The sequence below is a fragment of the Patella vulgata genome, chromosome 1 (assembly GCF_932274485.2).
Source record: "Patella vulgata chromosome 1, xgPatVulg1.2, whole genome shotgun sequence".
In the NCBI taxonomy this organism is placed as follows: Eukaryota; Metazoa; Mollusca; class Gastropoda; family Patellidae; genus Patella; species Patella vulgata.
The window spans coordinates 60813150-60828296 of record NC_065879.2 but is presented as its reverse complement, the minus strand read 5'-3'; the positions used below and the strand labels follow the sequence as shown (position 1 = coordinate 60828296).

Sequence of the window (15147 nt, the reverse complement as noted above, 5' to 3'; positions counted from 1 at the left end):
ACGTCTTGGAAGCGCTCGTTTCGACGACGCCACACCCTCCTACGTCTGTCCAAAAAATCAACAGTGAACCTTGACTCATCTGAAAACATCACATTGCTCCAGCGTCGATTATCCCAGTGCTGACGATCCCTACACCAACGACGTCTTGCCTGAATGTGATGATCTCTCAAACAAGGGATCACGCGAGGACGTCGGGCGCGAAGGTGACCCCTATGCAGTCGATTCCGAATCGTCTGGCCACTCACTCTCACACCAGTGTCTGTTTGAAGACAAGCGCTGATCTGATTTGCTGTGATGACACGATTTCTCAAGGCCAAGGTACGGATAAATCGATCCTGGGCTTGAGTTATCGCCCTTGGTCGACCTGAGCGTGGTCTGTCCTGTACAGATTGTGTATCACGGTATCTGGACCATAGCCTGCTTATGACTGACTGAGAAACATTCATCGTCCGATCTGTAGCATGCCAAGGGCACGTAACCTTTCATTTTGGGTAAGCCGACGCATATCAAAATTTGTTTTCTGGTCACTAAAACAATTAAACTGATGTTTCCACCCTGGAATTCAATGCCACAATGACTGTAACATTCAAAGTCAGAGTCGTGCAAATCTTGGGTTAGACCCCCATGATGATCCCAAGCATCACCTGCATTCCATGTGGTAGCTATTGGTGCGTTTGGGCGTCACATGTAACTGGAAATGTTTCTTCTGTTAGGTTCTATAGTGACTTTTTTCGTAGTCATTTGCATATTTTAGTATTATGCCCCCAAAATCAAATATCCCCTACTTTTTTTGAATAGTATATTTTTAAAATTAAGCCTCTATCAGCATGTGTATAAAATAAAAAATCATATCGGTAAATGCTATTTAGAAATGGTTTATTGACCTAATTCCAACCGATATTTCACATGTCATTGGAATTCGGCATTGGAGAATCTGTTGGGAAAATATCCACTGTTTCTCTCTCCATGTATTCGGTGTTCTATCAGGGGATTATATTCAATGAAGATTTAAATTTACATAACAACTGGTCAGTGAATCCATCAATGTATGATGCAATTATTTTTTTAATATCTACCGGTACCTGAAATTCACACAGATGGAGCATATAAGATGCGCAATTCACAAACCATGCCGAGATCGTCTTCATTCGCCACATGGCGTATTTTACTGAATCTATTATGAATTATCAGCAAGCTTGTTTTGTTTTTTACCGGATTATCAAAATCACTGTTAAATATGCTAACACTACTCGGATTATGAACCACATAATATGGCCAATTCTCACTAATGCCTGTTGTTGTAGCCGACAAGCAAGTTGATTGTCTTTATTAACAAGTAATAATTAACCGTTTGTAATTTAGCCAAAAGTAGATTGATTTATGATACCCTAGTGGCGGATTCATTGTTTTACCAATCGGTTAGATTAAACATCAATCGGCTAAACCCAACAAAATACAACCATTTAAAAACACTGACCCTGACTGACATTCAATAGTTTGACTCGACAATTCTCCGAAATTATTTATAGAATATAAATCTATTTTTCTAGGCTGTAAGAAATTTCATATTTTTTGCTAAAATAAACTCTTGGATTGCACTAAATGAGCTAATTAACCTCAATGGAACATATCTTTAATACTACTTCACATTTTATTACAGATTGTCTTTTTCTTACTGAGTATATACCAAAATCATTTCTTCGCATCTAAAAGCTATAACAATTCAAAGTTTATTGATAAAACTAAGTTTGCCTTGTGTTTAGATTTTTGTATTTAAGATTTGTACCTGTACAACCGAAACCATCTTTAGTTGTTCTGTAGCCAGGAGGACAGTCACAAGTGTAACTTCCACGAGTATTTGTACAGTTATGTTGACATAAATTCTTTCCTGTTTCACATTCATCAATATCTGAAAATACAACAAATTATTTTGACAATATATGTCATTAAGTCTATCAGTGTCTTCAGAAGAATTACCAGTGGAAAATTCATCTGTGTAGCTTCTACTGTTCTCTCCTTCAGCCAGTAACAACCAGCGGCTGCCAGGCAGGATACGCCCACATTTTGCAAGAGATGGAAAGAGAACAAGCTAAAAACAAACAGGATTTTTTGTACACTCAGGGGCAATAATCCAGAAAGTTATGGCCTGAAATGTGCAAATATCAAAAGGGACACAGATCTTCGGGATATAAAGATATGTTTTAAGTTTCATCAAAATCGGATAAAAATTGTGACCTCTAGAGTGTCCACAACCTTCGTATTACACACTTCTACACAATTTGCGCACAAAGAGCGGGCATTTTGTCGGACAGTTATGGTCCGATATGCGCGAATATTGAAAGTAACCGAGATCTGTGGGTTATAAACATGGATTTCAAGTTTCATCAAAATCAGATGAGAATTGTGATTTTGACACAATATTTTGACACTTTTTGCGAACGAGGGGCGGCCATTTTATCAGTTTCGGTCCGACTTTTACGAAATTCGAAATCAACCATCGTTAGGGTGTAACAGTGATAAATTGTAACGTTTTTTTAAATTGGATAAAAATTGCGACCTCTATGGGGTCCACAAGCTAAAAATGCAATTTTTCGTACAATCAGGGGCCATAATTCAGGAACTCAACCATCCTTAAGGTGTAACGGTGATATATTGTAACGTTTTTTTAAATCGGATAAAAATTGTGACCTCTACGGGGTCCACAAGCTAAAAACACAATTTTTCATACAATCAGGGCCATAATTTAGGAAATTAGGGTCCGATATGCACAAATATATAAAGGAACCGAGATCTGTGAGTTATAAACATGCATTTCAAGTTTCATCAAAATCAAATGAAAATTGTGACCTCCAGAGGGTCCACCTCCCGGATACACAATATTTTGACACTATTTGCGAATGAGGGGCGGCCATTTTGTCCGTCAGTTTCGGTCCGATATTTACGAAATTCGAACTCAACTACTCTTAGCGAGTAACGGTGATATATTTTGACTGTTTTTTTAATCGGATAAAAATTGTGACCTCTACGGGGTCCACAAGCTAAAAAACACGATTTTTCGTTCAATCAGGGGCCATAATTCAGAAAGTTATGGTCCGATATGTGCGAATATCGGAAGGAACCGAGATCTGTGGGTTATAAACATACATGTCAAGTTTAAACCAAATCAGATAAAAATTGTGACCTCTACAGTGTTCACAAGCTAAAAATGTGATTTTTCTTACAATCAGGGGCCATAATTCATGAAGTTACAGTCCGATGCATGCCAATATCGAAAGGGACCGAGATCTTAGGGTGATAAACCTATATTTTAAGTTTCATTGAAATCGGATAAAAATTGTGACCTGTAGACTGTTCACAAACAATTGTGGACGGACAGGGGTGATGACAATAGACGTGCACATGAAAATGTGGGCGTATAAAAACTCATTTCTTTTCTTTCTGAATCTTCAAATTCTTGTTATGACTTAACAGTAAGTTAAAATTATGGAATGTGTTTAACCAACTCTTTATCACATGTAAAATCTGTGGATGTCCTTTAAAAGCTGTGCAACAACTGCTGTCAATATATGACATGTTTTAGAGTACTGCACAAAAACTGACATGCTTATTTTTAAAAGCAGTAAGTATTTTTGATACTGGGCTTTCTGATCAGTAAATTTATACATATACACATAATAAATCAAAACTGGTATTAATCATTTCCATATACAAACACTGCTTTATAGAAAATGGTTGTAATAAACTAGAAGTGGGAGGGGGTAGAAGGGGACTAAATCAACCATGCTACAAAGAGAAAACATTTAAGTAGGTTACTGCTTTACATATACTAAAATTCACATGTAATATATATTTAATTTCCATCTTTTTTTCTTTCTCTAAAGATTATAGAAATTATGAGGATTTAGATGACTAAACAATTCAGGAGATAAAAGTTAATTCTAATTTCTAAGAGTCTATATTGATATAAACAATGTTAAAATATTTGGATGCCCATGCCTAAATAGATATCATGGGCAAAAACCTATAGCTATAAGTTCCGGCTAATTTTATATGTCTCTAAAAAGATAATATTGATATAAATATGCTAAGGCTATTTGGGATGCCCATGCCTAGTAAGAAACCATGTGCCGAATCCTACCAATACATGTATCATTTCCATGATATGTTCCCGCAGGACAAGATGTTATCTCACGTTTGTAACGGCTCCCCCTATAAACAGGCTTACGATCTTTCCTCCGATTGTCTGTCGAAAAAACTCGCACAGGCTGCACAAATTCTAGCCCTGTAACAAATTAATAAAATATTGTAGAAAAGAGATTTGCTTTCATATCTTATCTTAGATACTTCTATTGTTTTTGCCCTAAAAGTTTTAGTTCGAGTACAATTACCATCTACTAGAATATCTAAATTTTTTGCAGAGAATTTATAATTTAGATTTTCATATTTTAATACATCTTTCCTAATTCAATTTTAAACTATTTTGAGAATAAAAAGTTCTGGTATTTTGAGAACAAACAGTTCTGGTATTTTAAGAACAAAAAGTTCTGATATGTTTATGGATAAAAGGCTTTGATATTTTGAGAATTCTAACCGGCACATGATTTCTTGTCTGCAAGTCGAAGTTGACCAGGGGGACAGATACATTCAAAACCACCATATTTATTAAGACACTGAAAATTACAGACAGGGGGCCTTTGTTGACATTCATTAATATCTGAAATAAAAGCCTTGTTGTTATAAAATTCTGTACAATCAAAATACATGCAACATTGTGCGGTCTCCTGACATATTATTTTTTGTCAATGATGCAATGTCTGTTTTTACAACCTGTATTATTTTTTCAAGAAGGTATGCATTTTACAACAGTGATTTTCAGTAAAAATGGTACGTGTGACATATCACATTGCAGAATATCTGGTAAGGAATGATTTTCTGGCAACTGAGGGTCACAGATGACACTATCAAAGTGCTTATCCAGCATAGGCGTAGGAGCCGGAGGGGGCCCCCCCAAAAATTTATTTTCGGGCAATGAAAAATTCGACAACCTTTTTTTTTCTATTAATGTTTAGAGAAAAAATATAACTAACTTATTTCTATGAGATCCACACTGCCCGAAAAGTATTTTCTCGTCTTTTTCTTGTCCACTGCATATGCCCGAAAATATGCCCGAAGCTCTCTTATGATAGGTATGCCCGAAAATAGGTACTGCCCGAAAAACGGGCATCGGGCCGGAAAGCGGCAGAGGAAACTAGCAGTAAAATGCGTGTGCGACCGTCAAATATTCCAAAATTTGCCCCCCAAAAAATTTATTTTCGGGCAATGAAAAATTCGACGACCTTTTTTTTTCTATTAATGTTTAGAGAAAAAATATAACTAACTTATTTCTATGAGATCCACACTGCCCGAAAAGTATTTTCTCTTCTTTTTCTTGTCCACTGCATATGCCCGAAAATATGCCCGAAGCTCTCTTATGATAGGTATGCCTGAAAATAGGTATTGCCCGAAAAACGGGCATCGGGCCGGAAAGCGGCAGAGGAAACTAGCAGTAAAATGCGTGTGCGACCGTCAAATATTCCAAAATTTTCTTGGTGGGTCATTCGCCTCTCAAAGAAAACCGGCGCCGCTGTCTATAAATCCGAAATTTTTCGGGCATTTCTAGTTTTGCTTCCCTAACTGTCATCGAGCCCTAATAAAACACTAATTTTACTTTTCTTGTAATTGAATATCACGAATTTGTACTGAGTTGACTATGGATTAAAACACTTTGTCTGGAGCCACTCTACTTTGTGTGACATTTTTCAGGCATCGATTATTATTTGTGAATGCAGATGCAACAGTCTGATTGGATGGTTAGAATTCAGAGTGGGATTTCAGTTACAAAACCATTGGATACTTTTGGAGTTGCTTACACGGGCTAGAATAGCAGAAAACGCATTTACGGTGATTAAATTTTCAAATTTTTCTCCGGGAGGGTGAGGCCTCCATATACCGCGCGACGATTGATTGGTTGTTTGGAATTCGGGTCAGCCACCTTAATTAGGCTATATTAGACCGCTTGAAGTTGCTTTGTTCACTGGCTGAAATATCGGGAAAACGCGTTTGCGGCAGTTAAATTTCAAAATTTTCTCCCAACGGTCCCGTCTTCGAGGACTGTAAACGATTGATTGGAATTTCGAGTCAGCCACCTTAATTAGGCTATATAAGACCATTTTGAAGTTGCTTTGTTCAACGGCTGCAATAGCAGGAAAAAGTGTTTGCAGCCGTCAAATATTCCAAAATTGTCTTGGGGGGGGGGGGGTTATACAAGGTCGCTGCTGTCTGTAAACCCGAAATTTTTTCAGGCATTTCGGGTTCTGCCCCCCTAACTGCCATCGAGCCCCTACGCCTATGTTATCCAGGGCTGTAACTAGCTAGCTCAGATAAACGAGGTGGGCGGGAAGTGTTCTCAGGCGTGCTGTAAAATTGACGGACAATGTATATCTATTGTTTTTATCGTCGACAATTTTTTCCCAGGGGGTGGGGGGGCGGGGGGCGAAACTTTTTGCAAGGGGGGGGGCATAGTTACAGGCCTTTACTTATCTACTATACTTAGTCTCAGCAGAAAATGCCCTTGATCGAACATAGTCAAATGTATTGATTTAGTGAAAATATACTACATGTTTCATGACCTTCATCATCAAACTTAGTCAAGATATTGGTAAAATGAAAGTATACACCAAATTTTACAACTCTCACATAATTAGAATCAAATTCTTTGTGTTCCAAAGTCTCGGCCAATGCTTTACACTCTGCTTAATCTGAGCAAATAAGTCTTATTATTGCACAAAGTTTAAGTATTTATGCAATGAAACTATACACTTGGTCTCATCCAATTAGAAGAAAAATCAAATTGCTTGTCTCTTTTTAGCCTAAACAGGAAATGCTCATCATCGAACATGGTCAAGGCATTTACCTAATAAACACCTTCACCAGATCTGAACATTCTACCTCAAATAGAAGCATAGTTATTGTGTCACAAACAATGTGACGGACGAACGAATCCAATAGGAAAAGTGAGGTATGTTTAGTACCACTGTACCCAGACCTGTATTATTGCTTAATGACCCACTGCATAGATTATTCATCATCGATTTACCTTAAAAAATATACTAATAACCAATTTATAAAAATATAAAAGGGATGATCTTCCATTTATACATCCTGTCTTTGTTTTATACATTTTCTGTATAATTTACTACAGATTAACAAGACATTTTTTATTTTATTACAGACTAACAAGATATTTTCTATTTCATCACAGATTTACTGGACATTTAATTCAAATTATGAACATTTCTAGCATTATAATATGAACATTTCTAGCATTATTTCCATTTATAAACTAATCTTTAAGAGTTTTTAGACATAAAAAGATAGGTTGCCAGGCAACAAAACATACGCCCACATCAGCTTAATCGTCCGAGCAGTCGACAAGGGTTGTCACATATTTATTCTTTTGTAGGTAATTAGGGGAATTTAATAGACAATTTCATACAGATGACATTATAATTTTCGTCGTTTGATGTTTCACAAGGTTCTAAAAACTAAAACAAGGGCCGTAACTCTGGAAGTAATCTACAGAAATTGTTCAAATTCGACAGGCTTTTTCGTTTTACTAATTCAAATAATGCATATAAATTTCATACAGATCGGTTGATAGCATAACTTTTGTCGTTAGAAAGTTCACAAAGTTCAACAAAGTAAATCAAGGGCAATAATTAAATGATTCATATCAATTTTATACAGATCGGTTGATAACTTTTGTCATTAGAGCATTCACAAGATTCAACAAAGTGAAACAAGGGCCATAACTCAAAATGTAATTAACGAAAATTGCTGAAATTCAATAGGCTTCTTTGTTTTACTAATTTAAATGATGCATATAAATTTCATACAGATCGGTCGATAACTTTTGTGGTTAGAGCGTTCACAAGGTGCAACAAAGTGAGACAAGGGCCATAACTCCAATAGAAATTAATGGAAGTTATTAAAATTAAATAGGCATCTTCATCTCACTAATGCAAACAACATATATCAATTTCAAAACAATCAGATGATAAATGTAGTCTGTAGAGTGTTCACAAGAAATTGTGGACGATGGACGGACGGACGGGGGCGACGGCAATATACGACCACATTTCCATGTTGGCGTATAAAAAGCATAAAAATTAACTGTAGTTATTGTTTACATTCTTTGAAATGGCTTATATAAACAAAAGCCTTTACACCCTCTGCATCATCAAAAAAATTTTCATTGTTACAACCTAAAATAGTAATAACCTCCACAAAATTAATTAACATTTACAAATTTGAAATGAAAGAGATTATCAGATGGCCTGTTATCATGTCTATAAAAGGATCACCTTACCTGTGCAAGCTTGTCCTGGGCCACGTGATTCTAAACCTGGTGGACAGGCACACCTGTAGCTACCAGGTGTATTAATACATCGTTGATTAGATAGACAGCGATGTCGTCTTAACAAACATTCATCTACATCTGAAAACATCAAAATCATTTAATCATGCCTATATTACAAAGGGTGGGGTCGATTGGTACTGCATGTGTTTTATGTGCTTTAGATCCTATAAATGTCTGTCAGTGAGTCAAGTGGTGTTATTTCGTTCCCACACTTGTACGGGACAAGGAGTCACCTGTCCAACCTTGGGGTGAGTTCTCTCAGTGTCCTCCGGTTTCCTCCCACTGCTAAAGACCCTTATGTGCAAGCAAATCATTGAAATACAATTACTAATTTGTATACGTCCACATTCCACTTTCATGTTCGAGTATAATGTTGTCAACCATGTGAGGATTGTTTGGCTATTTCTACAGAGGAATCCTATCGATTTTTTGCACCTACACCTTGTAAATACTCTACGGATTGAAGTTTCATTATTTGCTTGGATTGTGCAGTTAGTTTTAATTCGGAGTCCAACCCGTCGCTGAAAGCTTTTGAAACTTGCCAGGATTGTTCAGCTAGCACTGAGGAAGAATATTATCAGAATTCAAAGTCTGTCATTAATACCTTGGAAACTACAGGTCAGATTTTTTTTAGACTGGAAATGATATGGATTTTAATGTCCTACTTTTCAGCACCAACTGGCTAATTAAGAAAGGCATCCATGCAGGGTGCTACCTCCTCATCAAATTCCAACTGTCAAGGATTTTTAAACGTGCATGCCAAAATGTACGTGGGACCGTGTCTAGTGAGCCAGCACCTTCTCACTAAGCCATTCACTGTCACCACAAAAATCAAAGTGGTTGTGTCATTTTCAACGCACCAACAGTGAGGTTGATGTCCCTTACCCATATCCCAAAATAAATAGATGACACATATACATTAATTGCACATTTATTTTTTTGTAAAGTATCCAGTTATCTATACTAGCCTGTGCAGAAAAGGATTATGATTGAATTTACTCAAGGATTTGATGTAGTGAAACTGTACACCAAGTTCGATCACTCTTCCGCAATTCTAATCTTGTCTCAAAGTCTAGAGTCTAGACCCAATCCAATTGCTTATATCTGCTTAACCATAGCAGAAAATGCCAATCATAAAAATCAATCAAGACATTCACCTAACAAACATCTACACCAAGTCTGAACATTTTAGCTCAATTAGCAGAGTTCTTGTGTTCCAAACAAATAGTGTGACGGACATGCAGACGGACGAACCTATTTCAATAGATCCCTGCTTTCGAAAGGGTGGGGTCAATAAATCTTTAACGGTACAGACATTATCGGATCATTATATACCGGGTAGTTAAAATTTTAATATAGGCCTACATACATACCAGTACATCTGCCATTTTGTTGTCGTTGGTAACCAGAAGGACAAGTATTTCTACATATGTATCTACCATCTGTATTCTCACATTGTTGATCAGCTCTACATCGATGGCTGCCATCTTTACACTCATCTATATCTATTTTTATAGAAACATATCAATATCAAAACATTACCATACATTGTCAGAAAAATACTATCATATCTTTAACTATCACAGAAACTGTCTGTTGTCACAGTAACATAATATTATATCTACATATTTTCATAAAAAAACATCTTTGTAAAATGTAAGAAAAAAAGACAAATAAAAAGACAAATGATATGAACAGCTCTTGTCCAACTTTTCCTATTTGTATATTACTTATACTATCTGGAGTTTTGTTTACCAAAATCTGGCATGGGTTTGTTACCACTTTTCGTACAAGATAAGTTTATACTAAATAGACCATACCTTCACAAAGTGTTTGTGTTTTTTGTCTGTAACCTCTAGGACAGCTACATCTGTAACTACCTCTAGTATTTATACAACGATGTGTACATGGATTAACAGCTTGGCGGCACTCGTTTATATCTGTAATTAAAACACATAAATTTCTTTGAATAGTGTTTGAAAAGGCGTGGGATATAAACCTGTGTGCAAAATCCAGATACATTATTTGGATTAAACTTGTATGTTTTTAATTGCAACTGTAATATAATTTTTCACATTGAGTGATTTGAGCTCCAGCTAGAAGAATGCCTCATGAGAATTAGGGCATCAAATGAATTTTGCAAATTTTCAAAGTATAGAATTGGTTCAATAAATGAATCTTCATAGAACTGAGATGTATTTCTAACTTCTAACCTGTATATTTTGAGTTTTACCCAGATCACGCTAAAATTAAACTGTTTTTAAACACTGGAACAGGTGTAGATAATCTCAAACAGGCATTCAATTGGGTTTAACTGATTTATTCACATCTTAGACAATAGATTGAGTTATTTAAGAAAGAGAGAAATGGGATTTAACATCCTGTACTTTTCTGCACCAACCGAACCAATGAAGATGAGCATGCATCAGGCATTTTGTTATGAGGAAAACTGTAGCCTCTATATAGGGTTCACAACCAATTGTTGATGGACTGACAGATATAGTGACGACATAATATGCCCACACTGAAATGTGGGTGTATAATAGAGATTGTGACCTCTAGAGGGACCACAAGCTAAGTAGGTGATTTTCATACAATCACGGGCAATAATCCAGGCCAGTAAGCTATGGTCTGATACCGGTATGTGCCAAACTCAAACCCAACTGTGATCTTTGTAATATAAACATATATATTTTAAGTTTCTTCAGCACTGAGACGAGAAACTTGTTGTTTCAGTGGTAAAAAAACATTTGAACTTGGATTTCTGAAGGCACAGCTATTTAGTAGAAAGTAAACTCAGGGTAATAGTTACTGAGTAAGAAAAATCTATAAACAAATTCAAAATTTCAAAAGTTCCATTGTTGTTATCGCATGGTTGAAAATAAAGATTTGTGATTAAAATCAAACATTTACCAAAACATCTTCCTCTAAATGAGAGTCTATAGCCATCTTTACATGAACATTGATAACTACCAATAACATTTGTACATTGATGGGAACATAGACGGCTATTTTCTTCACATTCATTCACATCTGAAACAATTAATAATTAAATGAGTAACATCTGAAACATTTCATATTTAAATATAAAACATCTTAAATAATCCATAATCAAACATCTGAAATAATTCATGACTAAATGAGCAACATCTGAAATAATCCATAATTAAATGAGCAAAATATGATATAATCCATAATTAAATGAGTAACATCTGAATTAAAACATATATATGACGTCACCCTTTGATGTTTTTAACCAGTATATAGGAGAATGTACGCTTTTCTTAAATAATCGTCTATGTTTTATAAAACTGTTCATTATTGATTGAAAATAATGGAAAGGTTGACTAATAATAGACACTTATCTGAAAAATGAACATGTATTTTGGGATAATTTATTCTCTGAACAAATTAAATTACAGTACATGAAATTACTTTAAAACCTCATAGTTACCGAAATGTCACTTGACCGAATGTTGATTTCACGTGTTTGTCTACATAAAGAATTCCACTTAAATCCATCCGTTATATGTCACTTGTTCGTTTAATAGTACGTTCGGCACTAGATAGATGATACATTTTTATACGCCCACATTTTCAAACCTTCTTTGTGGACACTCTACAGGTCATAACATGAAATATAGGTATATATCCCAAAGATCTCGGTTCCTTTCGATATTGGCTTGTATTGGACCGTAACTTCATGGATTATGGCCCCTGATTGTATACACTAGATGTCACAATCTTTATCCTGTTTTGATCAAACTGAACATGTGTTTAAAGTTTCATCCAAATAGGATAAAAACTGTTGCCACTAGTGGGTCCACAACCTTGATATACCATATTTTTACACTACATGTATTTGCGTACAAGGGGAGGCAATTATGACCGCTATAGGGTCCACAAGCTAAAAACGCGATTTTTTCGTACTATCAGGGGCCATAATTCAGGAAGTTAAGGTCTGATATGCGCGAATATCGACAGAAACCGAGATCTTTGGGTTATAATCATACATTTCAAATTTCATCAAAATCAAATAAAAATTGTGATTTCTAGAGTGTCCACAACCTCAGGATTACATATTTTTACACTAATTGCGTACAAGGTGCAGCCATTTTGTCTGGCAGTTCGAGTCAGATTTTTATGAAATTTGAACCCAACCTTCATTGATGTATAACGCTGATACATTTAAACACCTTTTAAAATTGAATACAAATTGTGACTTCTAGCGGGTCCACAAGCTAAAGATAGGTTGACAGGCAACGAAACATACGCCCACAGCAGCTAAATCGTCTGGGCAGTCAACAAGAGTTGTCACATATTTTTACTTTTTTCGGTAATGAAACATTTATAATACATTAAAATCTGATTAAGAGTAACAACTCATTAAGTAATTATCAGAAAACCATTAGAATTTGTTTGGTTTTTATAAAGTTTTGCCCCATGCTAATGTTAGTATATCAAACTTTTAACATCATGGATTTAGCTGATCAAGTCATAAAAATTCATTGAAAATCAATATACTTGTTCGTCTCATGACCTTAAACTCTGTGTATGAATCTGAATTCAATCGGATGATAACTTTAGCTTCTAGAGGGTCACAAGATTTTTCAAAGTGATCAAGGGCCATAACTTTGGCAGTAATTATCGGAAATCGTTGGAAATCAATATGATTCTTCATCTCATGACCTCAAACACTCTGTATCAATTTAAAGTCAATCAGATATAAACTTTAGCCTCTAGAGCATTAACAAGATTTTTTGAAGTGATCAAGGGCCATAACTCTGGCAATTATCGAAAATCACTGAAAATAAATAAACTTCTTTGTCTCATGACCTTAAACACTGTGTATAAATCTAAACTCAATCGGATATTAACTTTAGCCTCTACAGCATTTACCCCATTTCTCTCTCTCTATATATTTTTATTTCTATATTTACATGATTATTTTACACGTTATAACTCTATCTACACCATTAAATATTACTGTTTTTTTTTATATGTTAATTTCTATTTTTCTATATTTACATGAACTACATATTTTTTAAACCATATCTACTATATTCTATATTGATATTGTGATTTTATCCATTGTGTTATGTTATTTTTATTGTAAAGCGCATCTGAACATGTTTATCATGAAAGGAGCGCTATATAAATATATGTAATAATAATAATAATACAGATTGGATGATAACTTTTGGCTATCGAGCGTTCACAAGGTTCAACAAAGTGAAACAACGGCCATAACTCTAAACGTAATTGCTGAAATTCAATAGGATTCCTCGTTTCAATAATTTAAGTGATGCATATGAATTTCATACAGATCAGATGATAACTTTTGGCGTTCACAAGGTTCAACAAAGTGAAACAAGGGCCATAACTCTAGAGGTTGTAAACAGAAATTGCGGAAATTCCATAGGATTCTTCATTTTACTAATATAAATAATGCATATAAATTTCATACAGATCGGATGATAACTTTTGTCGTTAGAGCGTTCACAAGGTGCAGCAAAGTGAAACAAGGGCCATAACTCCATAAGAAATTTTAACAGAAATTATTGAAATTAAACAGGTTTCTTCATCTCACTAAAGTAAACAACATATATAAATTATAAAACAATCAGATGATAAATATAGTCTGTAGAATGTTCACAAGAAATTGTGGACAGCGGCCGAATGGATAGGGCAACGGCAATATACGACCACATATCCATGTGGGCGTATAAAAAGTGCTAAGGCACTAGGTGATGGATTTGGATAAAACTCGGTGCATTTGACCTCTATGAGCCCCAGATCTGCTTGCTAAAGAACCCATTACTATGATTTTTACTATGATTTTTCAAAATTTCAGTCGATTTCAGCCGATACCTATTTTTAGCAGTGAGATACATTTAACCTAATTTCCACCATACCAAGTATTCCAGCTACCCCTGGTATCTGATGTGGCCTTTATCATCCGAACCCCTACATTGCTGCAAGCCAAACATAACTGACCTGCGGAGGGTTAAAGGGATTAGTGAAATATATGTTAATTTATGGTAAGACTACTAGTGTATATCATTGTGATCAGCTTATCCGAAATAAAAACTTGGGTGTTGAGAAAATAGGTTGAGACCTATAAGTTCCTTGAAGAAATTTAATCTCTAAAATGCATTCTCTTATGATTCCATAATTGTGATCAGCTTATCCAAAATAAAAACTTGGATGTTTGATAAAAATTTGATAAGGATCTATAGGATCCTTGAAGAAATTTTCATAAGGATCTATAGGATCCTTGAAGAAATCTAATCTCTAAAATGCATCCTCTTATGATTCCATTGCTCCAACCAAATTTGAAACAAAATCTGTAAAAACCTATAGCTTTTATTGCAAAGGGGGGATAAAGGATTATAAATATTGATAGCCTTTATTGCATTCATTAGGTTTTTTTGAAAAGAGGGCATAACTCTGGAACGGAAAGTCGCAGAAAGAATCCATTGAAAACTACAGCCTCTATTGCGTTCACAAGGTTTTTCGTCAACAGGATTATAACTCTGGAACAGAAAGTTGTGGAATGCTAAATATCAATAGGGTTCGTCCTCTCATGACCACAATGCTTCACACCAAATTTGAAAAGAATCCTCCAAAAACTGTAGCCTCTATTGCATTCACAAAGTTTTCGACAATGGTGGTATATCTCCGAAACG

At 35.3% G+C, this 15147-nt stretch overlaps 1 protein-coding gene across 1 annotated transcript in view; it reads right to left on the bottom strand.

Annotated features, from left to right (window-relative positions):
* LOC126831028 (hemicentin-1) overlaps positions 1 to 15147 on the bottom strand; it is a 147675-nt gene that overhangs the window by 10843 nt on the left and 121685 nt on the right. The window contains exons 58-62 of the mRNA XM_050561639.2: positions 11372 to 11491; positions 10279 to 10398; positions 9832 to 9963; positions 8408 to 8536; positions 1787 to 1909 (exon numbers count right to left, since the gene is read on the bottom strand). Of these exons, the coding sequence (XP_050417596.2) occupies positions 1787 to 1909; positions 8408 to 8536; positions 9832 to 9963; positions 10279 to 10398; positions 11372 to 11491 (624 nt within the window). The remainder of the gene's footprint in view (positions 1 to 1786; positions 1910 to 8407; positions 8537 to 9831; positions 9964 to 10278; positions 10399 to 11371; positions 11492 to 15147) is intronic.